General features: G+C 44.6%; 2 protein-coding genes across 8 annotated transcripts in view; both read left to right on the plus strand.

The window, feature by feature from the left end:
* The first annotated feature begins 1,869 nt into the window (after positions 1-1,869).
* Positions 1,870-11,367, plus strand: LOC121471688 (translation initiation factor IF-2-like). Its single transcript, XM_041722466.1, has 4 exons — positions 1,870-1,968; positions 8,534-8,924; positions 9,218-9,961; positions 10,259-11,367. Exons 1-3 carry the CDS (start codon positions 1,870-1,872, stop codon positions 9,922-9,924), a joined length of 1,197 nt encoding a protein of 398 aa, XP_041578400.1. The 3' UTR covers positions 9,925-9,961; positions 10,259-11,367.
* Positions 9,054-17,647, plus strand: part of TANC1 (tetratricopeptide repeat, ankyrin repeat and coiled-coil containing 1) — a 229,345-nt gene continuing 220,751 nt past the window's right edge. For all 7 annotated transcript variants that reach the window (XM_041721675.1, XM_041721670.1, XM_041721674.1 and 4 more), the window contains exon 1: positions 9,054-9,151. The gene's annotated coding sequence lies outside the window, so the exon portion shown is untranslated. The remainder of the gene's footprint in view (positions 9,152-17,647) is intronic.

Below are 17,647 nucleotides of genomic sequence, written 5' to 3' on the forward strand. Positions count from 1 at the left end.
CATCCCTGGTTAAGTCCTTTTAAGCTGAGCTTTTCCTGATTCTGGCCTTAACTGGTATATCAAAAAAATAATTATTTTTATGAAACATGTAAATTTGAATCTTTTATCCACAGACATAACACCTGTTACCATCTATTATCTGCTGTGCGCCATTACATTGAAAAGTAGTTACTACTATTCAGCCATAAAAAAGAGTGAAATCAAAAAAAAAAAAAAACAACAACAAAAACAAACAAAAAAAAAGAGTGAAATCTTGCCATTTGCATGGATAGAGCTATAGAGTATATGCTAAGTGAAAAAAATCAGAGAAAGACAAACGCCATATGATTTCATTCATATGTGGAATTTAAGAAATAAAACAAATGGGGGCACCTAGGTGGCTCAGTCAGTTAAGTGTCTGCTTCCTGAGCAGGTCATGAGCCCGGGGTCCCTGCATCGAATTCCCTTCTCAGTGGGGTGTCTGCTTCTCCCTTCAGCACTTGTGCTCTCTGGCTCTCAATCTCTCTCTTCCTGTCAAATAAATAAATGAAAATCTTTTAAAAATCAAAACAAAACAAATGAGCAAAGAGGGGAAGAAAAGAGAGAGAAGCATAAACCAAGAAACAAGCTCTTAACCATGGAGAACACACTGATGGTTCCCAGAGGGAAGGTGGGGGTGGGGGGTGATTATAGGTGATGGGGAGTAAGGAGGGCACTTGTGATGAGCATTGGGTGTTGCGTGGAAGTGTGAATCACTATACTGTATACCTGAAACTAATATTATTCTGTATGTTAACTAATTGGAATTAAAATAACAACAACAACAAAAGCAGTAAAAGTAATAGTCATTAAAAGTATAATTCAAAGTCGGCTGCAGAGAGGGGCAGAAGGCATAGAGGGACACACAGAAGCAATGCATTACCACAACTTTATTTTATTTTTTAAGATTTACTAATTTAAGAGAGAGAAAGAGCACATGCGCCAGTGGGAAGAGGAGGAGAGGGAGAGAGAATCCACACGTGACTCCCCACTGAGAGTGGAGCCTGACACAGGGCTCGATCCCAGGACACTGAGATCATGACCTGAGCCAAAATCAAGAGTTGGAGGCTTGACCGACTGAGCCACCCAGGCACCCTACCTTTAACCTTAATAATCGACACTCTCTCATTCTTAAAATGTTTTTTGAGGGATGCCTGGCTGGATCTGGATCTTGAGATCATGAGTTCAAGCCCCACACTGTGGTTAGAGATTATATTAAAAGATACAATTTTTTTAAAGATTAAAAAAAGTTATTTGAGAGAGAGTGAGAGCAGAGAAAGAACAGCGGAGAGAGAGAACACGAGTGGGAGGGGGAGAGGGGGAGGGAGAAGGAGACTCCTAACTGAGCAGGGAGCCTGACACAGGACTCAATCCAAGGACCCTGGGATCATGACCTGAGCTGAAGGCAGATGCTTAACTGGCTGAGCCACCAGGTATCCCTAAAATACAATTTTAAAAATGTTCCTTGGTGCATTCATTGCAGGAAGCTTCTTGGAACGGGGCAGAGGCGGGGGGATCCCTCATACACATTGCTTCATACCTTTTGTTATCTTACAGTTTCCTCTGACATCCTCTCCTTGTCACACTCAGAGCAGTCTGGCCTGTGTCTGTGATATCTTGCTACTTAACTCATACATGGGACCAAAGGTCTCACTTCCTGACCCAATAAATGTTTTCCCAGTAAAGATCTTCTAAAGGGGAATTCTGATGCCAGTTATTAAGATAACATTTCCACCTTGGGTTGCAATGAGGTTAAATCACTTTTCCAACGGCTCAGAGCTAAAAGGGGCAGAACTGGGCTGTGAATGCAGGTCTGCCTGTCTCTAAAGTCTAAGGCCTTTTCATTATGCCATGACAACTCTTACAGAGAACATTAAGGGTTGGGTGACTTCTGAGTCCAGGTTGGAAAAGGCCATGCAGTTTCTGCTCTTGGTCTTGGGAACTTACTCTGTAAGCCTTCAGCTGCCATGAAAGAGGTCTGATTCTGCTGGGGCCACCACACAGAGAAACCCTACAGCCAGGCAGAGATGCCTAAGAGGCCCTAGCTCTTCTGGGTCTTTCCAGGCCGGGTGCTAGACTCCACTGAGCTTTATTCTGACTGCAACACATGGTGCATCCTGAGTGAGAACTGCCTGGCTGAGCCCAGTCAGATGGTGAATCATTATTATATAAAGATACTGAGTTTGGGGTGATTCTTCACACAGTAATAGATGACTTGGAAAAATGCAGAATTTATATTCACTCAAGCACGCAACATATTCCTTGTCCTCATGGAGCTCACACTCTAGCAGAAAAAGCTGTCAGCTTTTAAGCCACTCTGTCATTTGGTTATGGGCATTATTGATTGTGCAGATTGCTCTGTCAGGGGACTCTGGAAGTTAGGTTTCAATCAACATCTGGAGCCAGTCTTTGTTTTTTGATACATTCGTCATTCTAAGTGATGATACACAGGATCCTTTTTTTTTAAATGGCTATTTTAATGGCTATTTAATGGCTGTTATTTTGGTTTTCAACTTCTTGAGCATTTTTTACCATCTGATTTTTTAAAAATTCAGCCTTTTGTTTTGAGATCATTGTTAATAGCATAGGCAGCTATAAGACATAATAGAAAGCTCTCCTGTACCCTTACCTAGTTTATCCCAGACAGTAGTATCTTGCAAAGCTATAAAGTACTGCCACAGAGATATTGATGTTGACATAGTCACAGAAACAGAAAATGCCCATCACTACAAGGATCTCTTCTGATGTCGTTTCACAGATAGCTCCCTCCCCTTCACACAATCCCTGACTCCTGGCAACCACTAACCTGTCCTCCATTTCTATAATTTTGTCATTTCAAGAATGTTATGTAAATGGACCTTTCATTATGTAACCTTTTAGAATTGGCTTCTCTCATTCAGTATGATCCCCTGGAAATTCATCCAGGTTGTGAGCATCAATGTTCATTCTGTTTTTATTGCTGACTAGTAGTCCATGGATGTTCCATGGTCTACAGACAGTTTGTCTGACCGTCCGTCTGTGGAAGGAACCTCTGGGTTATTTCCACTTTTGGCTCTTACAAAGAAAGCTGCTATGAACACTTGGTTATAGCTTTTGATGTAAACACAAGTCTTCATTTATCTGGAATAAATCAGAGTGCGATTTTTGGGTCATATGGTGGTTGCATGTTTAGCTTTTTCTAAAGAAATTGCCCAACAGTTTTCGAGAGTGCCATTTTATTTTATATTTCCATCGGCAATGGATGAGTGATTCAGTTTCTCCACATGCCACCTGATTTTGAATGGTAAGTTAAATATAGCTTCCCAGATAAATATTAGGACATTTTTCTCCCCCCTTTGCAGGTACCAATTCTTTGTCAAGAAGCTTTAGGCCTCTAACATTCTGACTGGCTCTTAAGGGGTAGGATGAGGGCATGAAGAATTAGAAAGAAGATGAAGACGGATGAGGACACCATCTAATTTTAACCCCAGTGACTGCTGTCTTATTTTGGGTTCCTGATGTCTTGTTTTAACCTGTTTCTATTGTAATTGTATCAGTAATCTCTTTCCCTTCAGGAGGTCTTTTCAAAGGCACTGAAAACCTTGAAGAGAGGCAATAGAGAAGCTGTAAAAGCAAAAAGAGGCTTAGGAAGAGCTTTGAATCCACTGAAAGGTAGCAGGGCTTTAGCTACAGCTCACTAGGTAGTCAAATCAATCTTTACTAAGTAGCTGGTTTTTAGAGCAAATGCTCTAGGTAAGAGGTGACTTCTCTAATGAAGCCCAGTGGTTTAATTTCTTGTGATAATTACATTGTGCCCTATTTTCTCTTAGGCAGACATGACTCTGGTTAAAGCTACTGAAACATTTAGACATGGCACACACAGAAGGTAGAGCAAAAGTTTATATTTAAACATTTCTGCCCCCAATTTAAAATGTTCAGATCCTTAATAGACTGTTTTAGATAGAGCTTCTAATTATTATATTAAAATCCCAAGACTAGTTTAAAAAATAGTTTCCTAAATACAGGAATCCTGTTTTATGTACATTGTGTCTTGGAAGGTACATCTGTCTATTTTGCATCCCCTCTTGGGGAAGAAACTTCTCTCAGTTCTAGGAAATTGATCATTATCATCATCAATATTCCTCATCTGTTTCTGGATTACATTGTCTGATCATCAAAGGGACAAGGCCTAACTGATTTTTAAACAAAACCAACATTTCCATTTTGGCTAGGCTCTCCATATTTATGCTCCCCACTCCCACCCCCTGGCTTAAAGCAAATCTTTTGCTAGATGCTATTTCCTGATTTATACTTCCTCAAATAAATATGCAACTGCAAAGGAGGTTTGACTAGTGCTTGGTCTTACAGAAAATATTTATATGGGTTCAAACCCATAATCTCATTAGTGTTGATCAGTACTATTTCACAGAATTGAAAGGATGGTTAGTGATTAATAATGTAAATAAGATTGTAGCGACACTTGCAAAGAATCCAAGCAAGAATCTTTTAAAGGAAACGGTTCCTTTAAATCAATACATTGTGTAATTAAGTATTGCCATATGTTCATTTGCATAACGTGAGGTACACTTATATTGTATATATACTGCAATTTTTCCTCTTTAACACAGGAGAAAAATGTAACTCTGTAAATGGCTCCTGACTGCTTCTGTTTGAGAGAAGAACTGACAATTTACCCCCAGATGAGTCTCTGAGAGCTTAATTGGAGTTATTATCTACTACTAAATCATCTTTAAGGCAAGTTTGCTTTCACATTTGTCAAATGTAGGCATTCTGGACTCCTCTGATCAGGACTTTAGGTCATTATTCCAACTAAAGAGGCCCCAGGTAATGGGGAGGGAAAAGCATAGTTTACTGTCAACTAAATGAAAGTTTGCCTTTGTAGAGCACTTTCTAATTTATGCGGTGCTGCTAACTGTATTTCGTTTAATCTTCCGAACAAACCCGTGAAGCAGTGAGTGATTCTGTGCTCTCCTCCTTGTTTCATAGATAGAGGCCAGAGACTTGAAAAGACTAAACAAATTGCCAGGAATCACAAACAGTAAGTGCCACAGTCAGAACTGGGATCTAGATTTTATGACTCAAGTGTCCGGGCCTATCATACAGCTTGCTGAGAAGAGGGAAAGCACCACTCCCAAGGTGGAGAATATTAAAATGCATTTGTTATACTCAAAGTTAATAGCACATTTCTTTTTAAGCCATCTTAACCAGACTCAACAACATTTATTGGAGGGATTACTACCTGATTGCATTACCTCACCCTTCCTAAACATAGGAAATTTCTATTTTTCCCTATAGACCATTTCACCGTCAGGAGATTGAGCTAAATCTATGTTTAAAATGTTAATCGGATGGCATGCCGTCTTAAACAAAATTCTCCTGGGATTTTAGTTACTCCTATATTCTTATAAGGAAATGTGAACCCTTGAATCTATTTCCCTATTTTCTTCCCTCAGGGATTCCTTATTGGTTTAAATAATGCTAGCCCTATTGGATGAGTTTCTGCTGTAGTGGGGGGCCATGTGCTAGACCTGCAGAGGGGTTTATATGTCCCATTAGATGACTCTTAATTTGACTGCGTGGCTAACTGTATACAAATAAGGCTTTCCATATCCCAGGATGAATGTCTGCCGTTAGCCCACCCCTGCCCGTGATGCTGACACACATGTGAACATGACCATGAATTGTAACATACCCAAGGACTGTTGTAGGGTATGCAATTTCATTGCTTTTCCCAACGGATTTCTAACTACCACCTAATTTATTTTAGTATTCCCCATGTCTCTAAAGATGCCTTTCTTCCCTAAAATGTTAAAAAGGAAAGGAAGAATGAATGGACCAAAGGAGAATGAATTATGTAAACTTTAAAAGGTGCTCCAAAATAGGCGAAAAGTGTTTGTGGGCTGAATCATTTTGAGTCTGGGTTTCCTACCTTGCCTTAATTTTTCTTCAGTTCCCTCTCAGTTTTTGTATTTAATTCCTACACTGTTTTAAACATTTCACTTCTCACTATGTATTCTATACTACACATACCATAATAAACACTGGCTCTGATCCTAACTTAGGCTCGATTTAAAATAGAAGTACTTAAGAATCTGAGCAAAGGGAAAAAAGCATACTAACACTCATGAGACACATTCTTTTCTCACTCCTTCCTCAGCCTATTGCCCTGGGCAGTAAATTATACAGTAAAATAACCAGTTTATTATTTGCTGTTTTCTTTCATTCTGCTGAGAAAAGCTACCATTGCTGGCAAACCAACAGGAAATCTTAAAATGAAATCCGATGTATTGCAGGTATGTTTGCCGAATGTGTTCAACATATAACATGAATGTGATTTATATTTGTCTTTCAATTATTTTTTTTTCAGCTGGAATCAACAGAAATGTACCGAGTTTTTAAAAAATTCAATGGGTTGATCAGAAATGCCATAAGAAAAGCAAGAAGTGATTCTTGCTCACCTCTCCCCCTGAAAATGAAAACAATCACCTAACAACTATTTAAAGATATCTGTTTTTTTCAAAGGGAAAAGCAGATATTTAAAAAGCATTGAAATTTTTTATATGAAATTGTGCTCAGCTAATACTTTGTATTTTTAGATTCTTGGAAAATATTCGAATTTTTCTCTTACAGACTTAATCTTAATGGATACCCCCCCCCTTTACCCCCCCTCACCCATGAATTCTGATTACTGTGTGTTTTGGGCCTTGTCTTCTATAAAACGCACCATTTTCACTCACAGCTTAAGACAGCTTTGGTGTCCTTAGTATGACATACTGTATGTAATGTTAGCTGTTTAAAGCTGGAGATCAGACTGTGCATAATAACATATGTAGTTTGGATTATATAAACACTACAGGAAGAAGGGGGAGACAGGGCCCTTCTGTGTACAAATTTCAGATTGCTCGCTGTATGCCGTTTAGAATGTTAAATACTCCTAACTAGGCAGTGATAAAGTTATTTCTTTAGTGACTGTGACTTCTGGAACTATAATGACAAAAATGTTTCAACCAAAAATAATTTAAAGATAATGTTGATAATTAACATATTTGCTTTATGTGATTTTCTACTTACTACTTTGGGAGTTTTTTTTTTTTAATCTTTATTTTTATTTTTTTTTATGATAGTCGCACAGAGAGAGAGAGAGGCAGAGACATAGGCAGAGGGAGAAGCAGGCTCCATACACCGGGAGCCCGACGTGGGATTCAATCCCGGGGCCTCCAGGATCGCGCCCTGGGCCAAAGGCAGGCACTAAACCGCTGCGCCACCCAGGGATCCCTGGGAGTTTTTTTAAATAAAGATTTTATTTACTTATTCATGAGAGACACGGGGTGGGCGGGGGGGGGGGTGCCGAGGGGAGAGGCAGAGACAGGGGCAGAGGGAGAAGCAGGCTCCATGCAGGGAGCCTGACGCAGGACTCGATCCTGGGTCTCCAGGATCAGGCCCTGGGCTGAAGGCAGCGCTAAACCGCTGAGCTAGCCAGGCTGCCCTACTTTGGGAGCTTTGAGGATAGAAGGGGAAAATGAATTTTTGTCTTCAAAGCCCAGTTTAAGCAATTTCATAAAAAACTTGGACAATATAGCTTAAAGGAGCCAAAGACCAAAGAAGGTGATATAAATTATAAATGTCATCCACTATACATTTTGCCTATTATCAAGGAGTCTGAGGCAGGGAATTGTACCAGTGTTTCCCTAGGATTATTTATATCTTAATATTTCAGATTAGACTATTGTGGAATTTTTTTGTTTGTGTCATTCTTTTATTTTTAAGGTTGCTGTCTGCCTTTTCATCTGTTGTTGAAAGATTGGTAACTTATGCATTTCATTTCAAGGAAAATTAAAACATACCACCATATTTTTCAGCAATGAGACGTTTCAGAGTGAAGAAATAGGTCAATACTTTTCAGTTTAATAAGTTTATATTTTATTATAAATATTCATATTCTAGTTTGAGGAGGACTTCAAGGTGGCTGCTATGTTTACTGCTCAAATATCAGCACAATAATAATCAGGCCTTTGAAACTATGGGTGAAAATCCAGCGAATTTCAGTTGTCTTTAGTAGAAAGGATGTGTGGCGTTTTGCGTTCTGTCCCTTTTCCTAAAGAGCTCTAACTAGAGACACTCCTCTCCGGGGGTATCTTTATATTGGGAAGCTCTGCATGAGGTTGAAATTTTTATGGGGAACTTGTTTAAAACACAGTTAAAGGCGGGCTTGCTACAGCAAGGTTAGGGGTTGCCAATAAATCCATTTATAGCAACTTCTGTATTCCCAGCTCCAGACACAGCACTGGGGTGACCCGTACCGTTTCCGAAGCCCACACAAGGCAGCAGCAGTCAGTCCTGCCTGCTCTCTGGGTGACCGAGGCTGGTCCCGCAGCCTCCGGCTGTGGAGGGGCCCGAGCTCCCCCCCGCCGGGCTTGAATGCACCGCCTGGGAGCCTGCGGGGTGCCGGTGAGCCCCGACCTGGCTTTTGCTCTGCTGGGAAATAACAAGACATTTTGGGAACTTGGGAATTTAGTTTACTGCTCCCGACCGAAGCAATAATAACATCTTTGTTTCTCCCCCTCGCCTGGCTCCCTCCTCCCGCCGACAGGAGCGCGCGGCGGGCCCCGCGGAGCAGCCGGACGGCCGGGCAGCCCCGAGCGCCAGGGGGCGCCCCCGCCCCGCCCGGCCCGGCCCGGGCACCGGAGAGGCGCGGGGAGATGCCCCCTGCGCGGCGCGGCGCGGCGCCCTGAGCTCGCCCGAGCCCCCGAGAGTGGGCGGCCGCGCGGGCGCGTGGAGCGGGCGAGGGCAAGCCCAGGGGCCGCACAGACTGCGCTGCGCGGCTCCTCCCGCCCGCCCTCCCCGGCCGTCTGCGGAGCGCGGCGGGGCGGCGGGGCGGGGCGGCGGAGACGCGGACCGCTCGGCAGGTCGGCCCCAGGGGCGCGGGCGGGGCGGGGCGGGGCGGGGCGGGGCGGGGCGGGGCGGGCGCGCGGGGAAGGTGCCTCGGGAACACGCGCGGGGCGGGGCCTGGCGCTGCCAATGAGGCCCGGGGGCGGGCCGCGCGGGCGGGGCGGGGCGCCGGGAGCGGGAGGCGGCGGCGCACCGAGGCCGGGCGCTGGCGGGGAGCCGCGCCGCGGGGCTGGAAACTTTCCCGGTAGGTAACTCCCGCCGCCCTGGCGCCGCCGCCGGCTTCGCTGGGTCCGGGCGGGGCCCGCTGCAGCCGCGCCCCGGGGCGAGGGGTCCGCGCGGGAGGAGAGGGCGCTGCGGCCGGAGGCGAGGCAAGTGCGAAAGTTTCTGGAGCCCGCCCTCCGCCCTCCGCGGAGCTGTCGGGGCCCCGGGAGGCGGGCGGGGGCGCGTGGCCCGCGGGGTGGGGGCGCCGGGGCTTCCGAGGCACGGCGAGGAGCGGCCCCGCGATGTCGGGGAGGGGGCGCGGGAGCGGCGCGGCTCGTGGGAGGACCGTGGCTCCCGGGTCCCCGCACGGGCGCAGGGTCCCTCGGGGCGCGCGGGGGCGGGGGCGGGGGCGCGGGGCGCGGGGGCTGGGGCCCGCCGGGCGCGGCCGCCTTCCGGACGCCCGGCCGCGGAGGGAGCCCCCGGCATTGTGTGGCCCCGGGTCGCAGCCGCAGCCGCAGCCGCCGCGAACTTCCTCGACTCCGCGCGGCTGCGGGAGGGCGCGCGGCGGGGGCGGCGGCGGCGGCGGCGGGGGCGGCCCGGGTCGGCGCCGCGGGGCCTCGTGGCGCGTCGGAAGCGCTGCCGCGGGGCTCAGCCGGGGAGCGAGGGGGCCGCCCTCCTGCCCTTGACCCCGGAGGAGCGCGGTCGGCGGGTCACCAGGTCAGGGCCCGCCGGACGCAGCCGCGGGCCTCGACCTCGGGCCTGGACCTCGGGCCTGGGGCTGCGGAGTGGGCACGAGCGAGGAGGCGGAGCGGCTGAGGGAAGGAGCAGCCCGGGAGCCGGGTTCAGAGAGTTGGTGGGATTTTTTTTCTTTTCTTTTTTGGGAGTTGGCGTTCCTCCATGGTGGGAACGAGGGGAGTCCGCAGCTCTGCAGACCCCCGCCCCCGCCCCGGGTCCCGGTTATCCCCGCCAGGCTGGCACGGGGGGGGGGGGGCGCGGAGCTCTCCGGCCGCTCCGAGGCGGTTCGGATCCGCTCCCGCCGGTTGTGGACGTTAACAGCTGCGTCTCGATTGCTGAAACGGGGGAATTTATGAGCGACGGAGAGACGGCCGTGACGGGCCGCCTGCATGTTTCACTCATCCAATCTACTTAGAGATTCGCGAGGACCTTCGCGAGAGGATGCCAGTTTCTGCGGTTTGTCAGCCACGGCGCATGGCGGGTGTCAGGACTCCCGGTGCACGGATCCTGGTGGAATTGAGATGAAAAGTGTGCAGGAGTAAAGGAAATGTGGTATCTGACATCCTTCAGGACTTCCTCCGGGCGCTGCTCCTCTCACCTGCCAAGTGAACTTGGTCCAGGCTTCCGGACTGTTGTGATCTGACAATAAGGGATGGGAAATAGTGTCATCCATTTCAGTGGAGGCAGGAAAGTCCAGAAATAAATGTAAGGTTACTTTTTCATGACCCTGTCTCTTTAGCTGTGATGCCACAAACTTTTAACTTTTGCTGGGACTTGGAAGCAGTGTTTTTCTGCTTTTCTGGTTTAACCACCAGAATGTCCAAATTATCATAATTTATGTCCATCGTGGAACTAAAGCATAACGGATTCATAGTCAGCCCTTTTCTGCTTCCCATAAGAGCCTGTAGAAAAAAGAACATTTTGTCTCTTTCACCACACGCCATTTATTTGGTGCCATACTGAGTTTTTGATACTGGATGATTGAGGGCACAATTTTGAAGACAATGAAATTGTCTTGATTAAATTGTCCATTTTTAGGCAACATTCCCCCTCAGAGTTGCTGATTAATTCTTTATCAAACCAGTATTCCTGGGCTGATATAACTATAATCCACGTTATAATGACGCCTGCCAGCACAGCTGAAGGTTAATGTTATGTCAATGTTTCCTTTAGACATTTCCAACCCAATCCTGAAGGTTTTGCCTAGGTTAGATTGAGGGTAGGCTGTGAACCTCACGGTCAGAGAAGTGGCTTTATTTTAATCTTTCTGATGAAAAGTTTAGTTTAGTTACAGGAGTAAAATTTACAAATTCAAAATGAAGCAGAGGATGTGTGTGTGTGTGTGTGTGTGTGTGTGTGTGTGTGTGTGTTTGTGGAGACGGATTTTAGTCTCTAGGGTAACTTTGTCTTTTATTTTTTATTTTATTTTATTTTTTTAATATTTTATTTATTTATTTATTCATGAGAGAGACAGAGAGAGAGAGAGAGGCAGAGACACAGGCAGAGGGAGAAGCAGGCTCCATGCAGGGAGCCTGATGCGGGACTGGATCCTGAGTCTCCAGGATCAGGCCCTGGGCCGAAGGCAGGCTCTAAACCGCTGAGCCACCCAGGGATCCCTGACTGTCTTTTAAACATGTATTTCAGTGGTGGAAAATTAGAACCTCCCCCCAACCAGTTTACAAAGTGTTTTGCATACAAGGCTCTAACACCTTTCTGATTTTTTCATCATCATCATCTCTAAAATGGGATTATCTTTCAACACTAAACTTCTCTAAGACTTGGAGCAATGTGCTTAAGCACAGGTTACAGAATGCCTACTATTAGCACAGTGCTCTGGGGTTTACAAAGGGCTTTACCTATGTATTTAACCCTTAATTCTCAGGTTAGTAAACTGAGGCTGAGCCAGTTAGATCAGTTTGCTGGGTTTCATCTATAAGTGGTGGAGTTGGACTTGTACCTGGATCTGCTCATTCTCCTTATCCCCTCTCCCTTTATTTATGGAGTCACCTGAGGATTGGCTAAGACTTGACAAACAGACTAATGCTAATATGTGGCAATTTCTTATAGTATTTCATTTATGGGTTCTTCTGGTTTCAGAGCCCCAGGGTTAACATCTATGCTTTGATGTCAGAGATTAAAAACAGATCAGTAACAATGGTAATAAAACTTTCTCCCCGAGAGAGCTTCAGAAATTCACATACCTCAAACTAATCATTTGTTTATTTTCAACTTCTTTTTTATTAAGTAGGCTTCAGGGTGTAGTGTGATTTATAATCCAGACTAGTAACCCAGACAGCATTCTTAAGGAAATCACTTCTCAGATCAATATGTCTTTTTTAAAAATAAGAAATGAAGATATCTTTTGCCTTTCATCGTGGTACCTCTCAGCGGAATTACAAAGCCTGGACAAAAGTCCCTTAATTTTTGGTGTCATCATTCTTGGGCTCTTTCTGCTGATGTTTGGAGAAGTCTAATTCTGCAGCACTTTCTGTGCTACATAAATTCTTCCCTCATGCTGTTGGTTTAACGGTAAAGAAGTAAGTAGTAGGCTGCAGGTGACCCATTTTCACTGTGACTCTAAATGTTTGTACTGTGTCCTGCTTGCCTATTTAAGAGCACTGAGCGCAACTTGACACTCATCTGGAAGCTGGTATGGATTTTCTTTAAAAGGTTCTAAAATAAAATTATGTGCTAAGCTATAGGCTCTTTTATGTCTGAGCAGCCTGTCCATCTTTAGCTTTTTAAACTTATTCTCAGAAGACTGCCTCTTTAGAATATTAAGCAGTCGGGTTTAAACCTCAAAAGAGAGTATGTACCCATAAGTACCGATTGACTGACTGACATGAGAGCATGATGAAGCAGTATTTGCTTGTGAAGTTGGGAGACTGTCAACATACCAGAAGGGAACAAGAGCAGCAAAACAGAAGAAGAGCTTCTGTTTTTTTATGATCGGGAGACTGGATTTTATTTTATTTTATTTTTTTAAAGATTTTTAATTTATTTATTCATCAGAGAGAGAGAGAGAGGCAGAGAGAGAAGCAGGCTTCATGCAGGGAGCCTGACATGGGTGGGACTTGATCCTGGGTCTCCAGGATCACGCCCTTGGCTGGAGGTGGTGCTAAACCTCTGAGCCACCCGGGCTGCCCGGGAGACTGGATTTGAAATGATAGAGGAAGACTTTTGATAAAGAAGGCTCTCAGGAAAAATTATCTTGTGGAGAGTGAGTGAAAGGACTTCTGGTTTGTTTGGCTGTGGTATTGATGGCACTTGCCCTTCAACAGTAGATATTGTCTTTAAGGGTTCTTGCAGGTATGTATGATCAAGAAGAATATTCTGGGAGGAAGAGTCCCATGGGCAAGAATGTCAAGGACAAGAAAATTAATGCAGAGGGATGGCACAGTCCCTGGATTTTAGCACAGGTTTTTGCCACTACCATGAAGGAATTTGTTAGTAAAAATCTTCCAGCCACAGTTGTATGTAGATGTGAACCCAGTACGTTCAGTCAGATAGCCCAGAGCCACAGTGACTCACCACCTTCCCTCCTCCACCCAGCACACCTAGGGTTACTTGCCTATCATGACAGTGGCTTATAACCTCTGTGAGTCCGGGTCGTGGGTGGGGCTGTCTCTAACACCTGGTTATGCTTTTTTTCATGCATATATACTCATGCAAAAACAGGATCCTTTGTACATGTGCTTTTGAAGAAATGTGAGAAAGGTTTGACATATATTTGCACAGTTTAGAATATAGTATATACTTATATAATGTGCTTTTTTCCTCTCTTGTCATATCAGTATATTCTTCTTTGGTACTGTTTTAGTGACTCTTTGGTAAATCCATTACATACATTACCATAATTTATTTAATCAGTCTATTTGGACATTTAGGTGTGTTGAGAAAAAAGATCTCTTAGGCTATGAGAGCCCTTTGAATGAGGGCCCAGCACACTGCCCCACACAGGGGCACCTGGCTGCTGGTAGCTTCAAAACCTCACATCATCAAGAAACTGATTCTTTGCTCTTAGTTCCAATTTTGGAAAATCCTGGAGAGAACCCAGATTGGCCTAATGCCAACCAAAGGAGAGTTAAGGTTGGCAGTCTCCATTAGACCCACAAGATGGGACTGTGGGGAGACAAAGTGTCCCACAAAGAAGGGGGTTATTGTTAATGGAAGAGGGAGGAAGCTGTCTAAACAAAAAGAGCTAGCTGTTTCATGCAGGATATGTTTCCAAAAGTGGTATTGCTGGTCATAACAACATACCAATGTACCAGAGGGTAAGAACATTTTTAATGCTTCTGTGATGTATACCCCACACTCTTGAGACTTTTCCACATTCTTTGGGGATTTGAATTGCTGCATATACAGGCACTCGTATAATGGGTATTGAATTACTGCAGAAAAGTCGGGAATTGATCATTATTATCATGTATCCCGTTATACTCCCCTCTCTTTGCCATACTTTATTCTAAATTACTTGGGGTCAGTAACATCAATTATTTATGTTTATTGCGTGCTTGCTTACCCTGAACTAGATGTTTAAATAAAACAACAACAAAAACCCCAACAACCATGGAAATGAAACAGTATAGTTTTTTCTTCACTGTTGTCCTGTGTACATGGAGTGTTATACCAGGGATACACAGCATTCCCTATCCTGGTCTCCTTTGCTTTTTGTGTTTTAAACCAACTACTGTGTTTAGTTGATTGCAATTCAGAAATTGGAGCTGGGCTCAGCTGGCTGGTTTTTCTGCTGGGATCTAGGCTTACTCGCACTCTTACTCACACTTGGTTACATGATTCTGTAGGAGGGCCAGTGCTGTAATAATTTCCACATGAGTTGGTATCATGATCTTGCTTTTGATTGGTTCTCCATTGGCCGTGCATTCAAGGTAAGTTGGGTGTGTTCTCTGCCCTAGGGAATGAATCTTGATCAAGTTCAGTCAACTTTAGTAATACCATACCTCTTGCTAGAGACTGGTTAATGAATATTTATGTGATACCTGTGGAGTACCGCTGTACTGGGAACTGAAAGTTGTCAGCAAAATAGAACAGGTTAATACTCAGAGAATCGCAGAGTACAAAGATGGATGTGCCATGAACATGGTGGCATTTTCCAGCTGCTCAATTAACTAGCCCTGAAACCACTGTGACTCAGAACTTCTTGTGTGACAAATTTTTTTTATTATTGTTTGAGGCAGTTATCTCCAAATGGAGTGCGCTAAACCATCTAGTCTGAAAAGGAAAGAAATATTAGAACCTTATCTAGAAAAAAAAAAGCTTTATTTTTATTTATTTATTTTTTGCTTTCCTATTATTTAATAGATGGTTAACACTGGTTGGTATATCTGAAAAGTCTCCTGTTACTTAGGCTATATGAGAGATGATTTTATAACCTGGTGGAAGTGCCAGTGGTACTCTCATTCTTATTCTTGCCTTTGGTGAACTCTGTGTAGGAGGATTTATGAATTATATTATCTATTTTTGAGTAAACAGACTCCCACAAAATGGGCAAGTGGCTCTCTTGCAAAGAAAGTTTAAGGATAATGATATAAGTTTATAGGATAAGAAAGTGTCTTACAGAGATGAGGAAATGACTTTTATTTTTTTAGATATTTTAAAAAGGTTTTAGAGAGACAGCATGAGCTGAGGGGAGGGGCAGAGTGGGGGAGGGAGAGAATCTCCAGCAGACTCCCCCACAAAGCATATCCTGGGGCTCCATCTCAGGACCCTGAGATCATGACCTGAGCTGAAACCAAGGGTTGGAAGCTTAACTGACTGAGTCACCCAGGTACCCTGAGGAAATGACTTTTAACTCAGATTAGTAAATTGGCACAAAAATTGTGTATGGATTTGTATTAATAAAAATAAAGGTAAGAATAATGTTTGAATCATTCTCATCCATTGAAAAGCTTTTTTTTTTTTTTTTTAGGTCATTGAAAAGCTTTTAATGGATGTTTTATAATGTACATACATTAGTATACGCATGTAATTCATAACTCTAGTGTTTTAATTATATATAAATTATATGCAATTTGTAACATATTGGGGATACGTGTTTAATTTTTTTACTTTTAGGGCTCCATGACCAAAAAGTTTTGAGACCATATTTTCCTGTCACTTGGTAGTTATGTAGTTTTTGTTACTTGTAGCTGAAAGCACAACTGATTTGGGGACAGGTAAGAGCCATGGCTGTTCTCCTTGTATTCATAGCCTTCAAGATTTTCCATGATCTGGTTCATGACTTTCTTTTCCAGACCCATGTCTTTGCAAATGCCACTCAGCTCATCCCCCTTCCATAACTGTCCCATACTTTGTATCAGTTTGCCTCAAGGGAGGCTGTTTTCCCCATCCCCCACTACATTTTCTTTTCTAAGATTTTATTTATCCATTCATGACAGACACACACACAGAGAGAGAGAGAGAGAGGCAGAGACACAGGCAGAGGGAGAAGCAGGCTCCATGCCGGAAGCCCGATGTGGGACTGGGTCTCCAGGATCAGGCCCTGGCCTGAAGGCGGCGCTAAACCGCTGGGCCACCGGGGCTGTCCCTTTTTAAAGATTTTATTTATTTAGTTGAGAGAGAGAGAGCGCACACACATGAGTGGGGAAGGGTGGGGGGAGGGGGGAGGCAGAGGGAGGAGCAGACTCCCCTCTGAGCAGGGAGGGGAAGAATCCCAAGATCATGACCCAAGTGGAAGGCAGAGGCTTAACTGACTGAGCCATGCAGGTGACCCCCCCACTACATTTTCATTGTCCTTCAAGGCCTAGCTCAAATTTTGCTTTGTCATTAACATTTTTTTTCATCTTCCCCTTCTGCATTTACATGATTCCTTCTGTTTAATCCCCCAGCACATTACTTGTACAATTATAATGTTTTTCCTTTTTGCCTTTTATTAATAAGTTGTTGGCCTGCTTACTTTGCCTCCGGGTTATAGGCTTTTAAGTAGGCTCCATGCCCAGCATGGAGCTTGAACTCACTACCCTGAGATCAAGAGTTGCATTGCATACTCTACCAAATGAGCCAGCCAGGCACCCTGGGCTTGATGCCTGGGCTTCTTGATGGTTGGGGTCCTGTCTTGCCTTAGTCAGTTTTTTAAATTGCTTCTTTCCCTTTCCTGGAAGAAAAAGGAGGCAGGCAGAGAACCCACAGCTGTTAAAATCAGCTCTGTGCCAGTAGGGGTGGAGGGCAGTAGGAGGTTCTCTCTCCTCCAGCCCTCAATAACCTTAGGAGGTAGAGTGCTGCATGTTCATATAAGGAATCTGAGACCGAGGAATACACATGGCCAAGACAGGAGGATCCAGGATCCAAACCCAGGGCATTTTTATTCCAAAGTTTTTTGTCTGCCCTCACATGTGTTGCCCACAGTTAGACATTGTTCTCCTTCCATGTGGGTACAGTGTCATGGGTACAAACGGAAGCTCTGAAGACTGATGCTGCAGAAACATCATCAGACAATCCTAGGCAGGTGCAGTCAGTTGAGAGGAGAGTCTCCTCCCCTGTGGAGTACAGACAAGGCCTGGAGGTTGGGTTGTATGAAGCTCTAAATGCCCGTGGACAGTTAGCTGTCTGCAAGTAGCTCCAAGCCCTTCATGGGGGAACTCCTGTGGTAAGGGTCTGGCCTGAGTGTCCCCACTGGGAGACAGGAGGTGATGGACTCTTCATGGCTCAGCTGAATCAAATTACATATGCCGTTATTCTCTCCATGGGAAGGATAATTGAGGGTTGACAAGTTGTTGGCTTTCAAGTGAGTCATGTTAGATATATGCTATCATGATGGAAAACAGACATCTCTCTAGGGTTTTGA

The sequence above is a fragment of the Vulpes lagopus genome, chromosome 11, assembly GCF_018345385.1.
Source record: "Vulpes lagopus strain Blue_001 chromosome 11, ASM1834538v1, whole genome shotgun sequence".
Lineage (NCBI taxonomy): Eukaryota > Metazoa > Chordata > Mammalia > Carnivora > Canidae > Vulpes > Vulpes lagopus.

Bases quoted from the DNA above. Each gene is read 5' to 3' on its own strand.
- LOC121471688 (XM_041722466.1), top strand. From the start codon at position 1,870: ATGACAACTCTTACAGAGAACATTAAGGGTTGGGTGACTTCTGAGTCC. The intron at 1,969-8,533 runs GTAAGCCTTCAG...TTGGGAATTTAG, and splicing joins TGGTCTTGGGAACTTACTCT to TTTACTGCTCCCGACCGAAG. The intron at 8,925-9,217 runs GTCGGCCCCAGG...GGCCCGCTGCAG, and splicing joins AGACGCGGACCGCTCGGCAG to CCGCGCCCCGGGGCGAGGGG.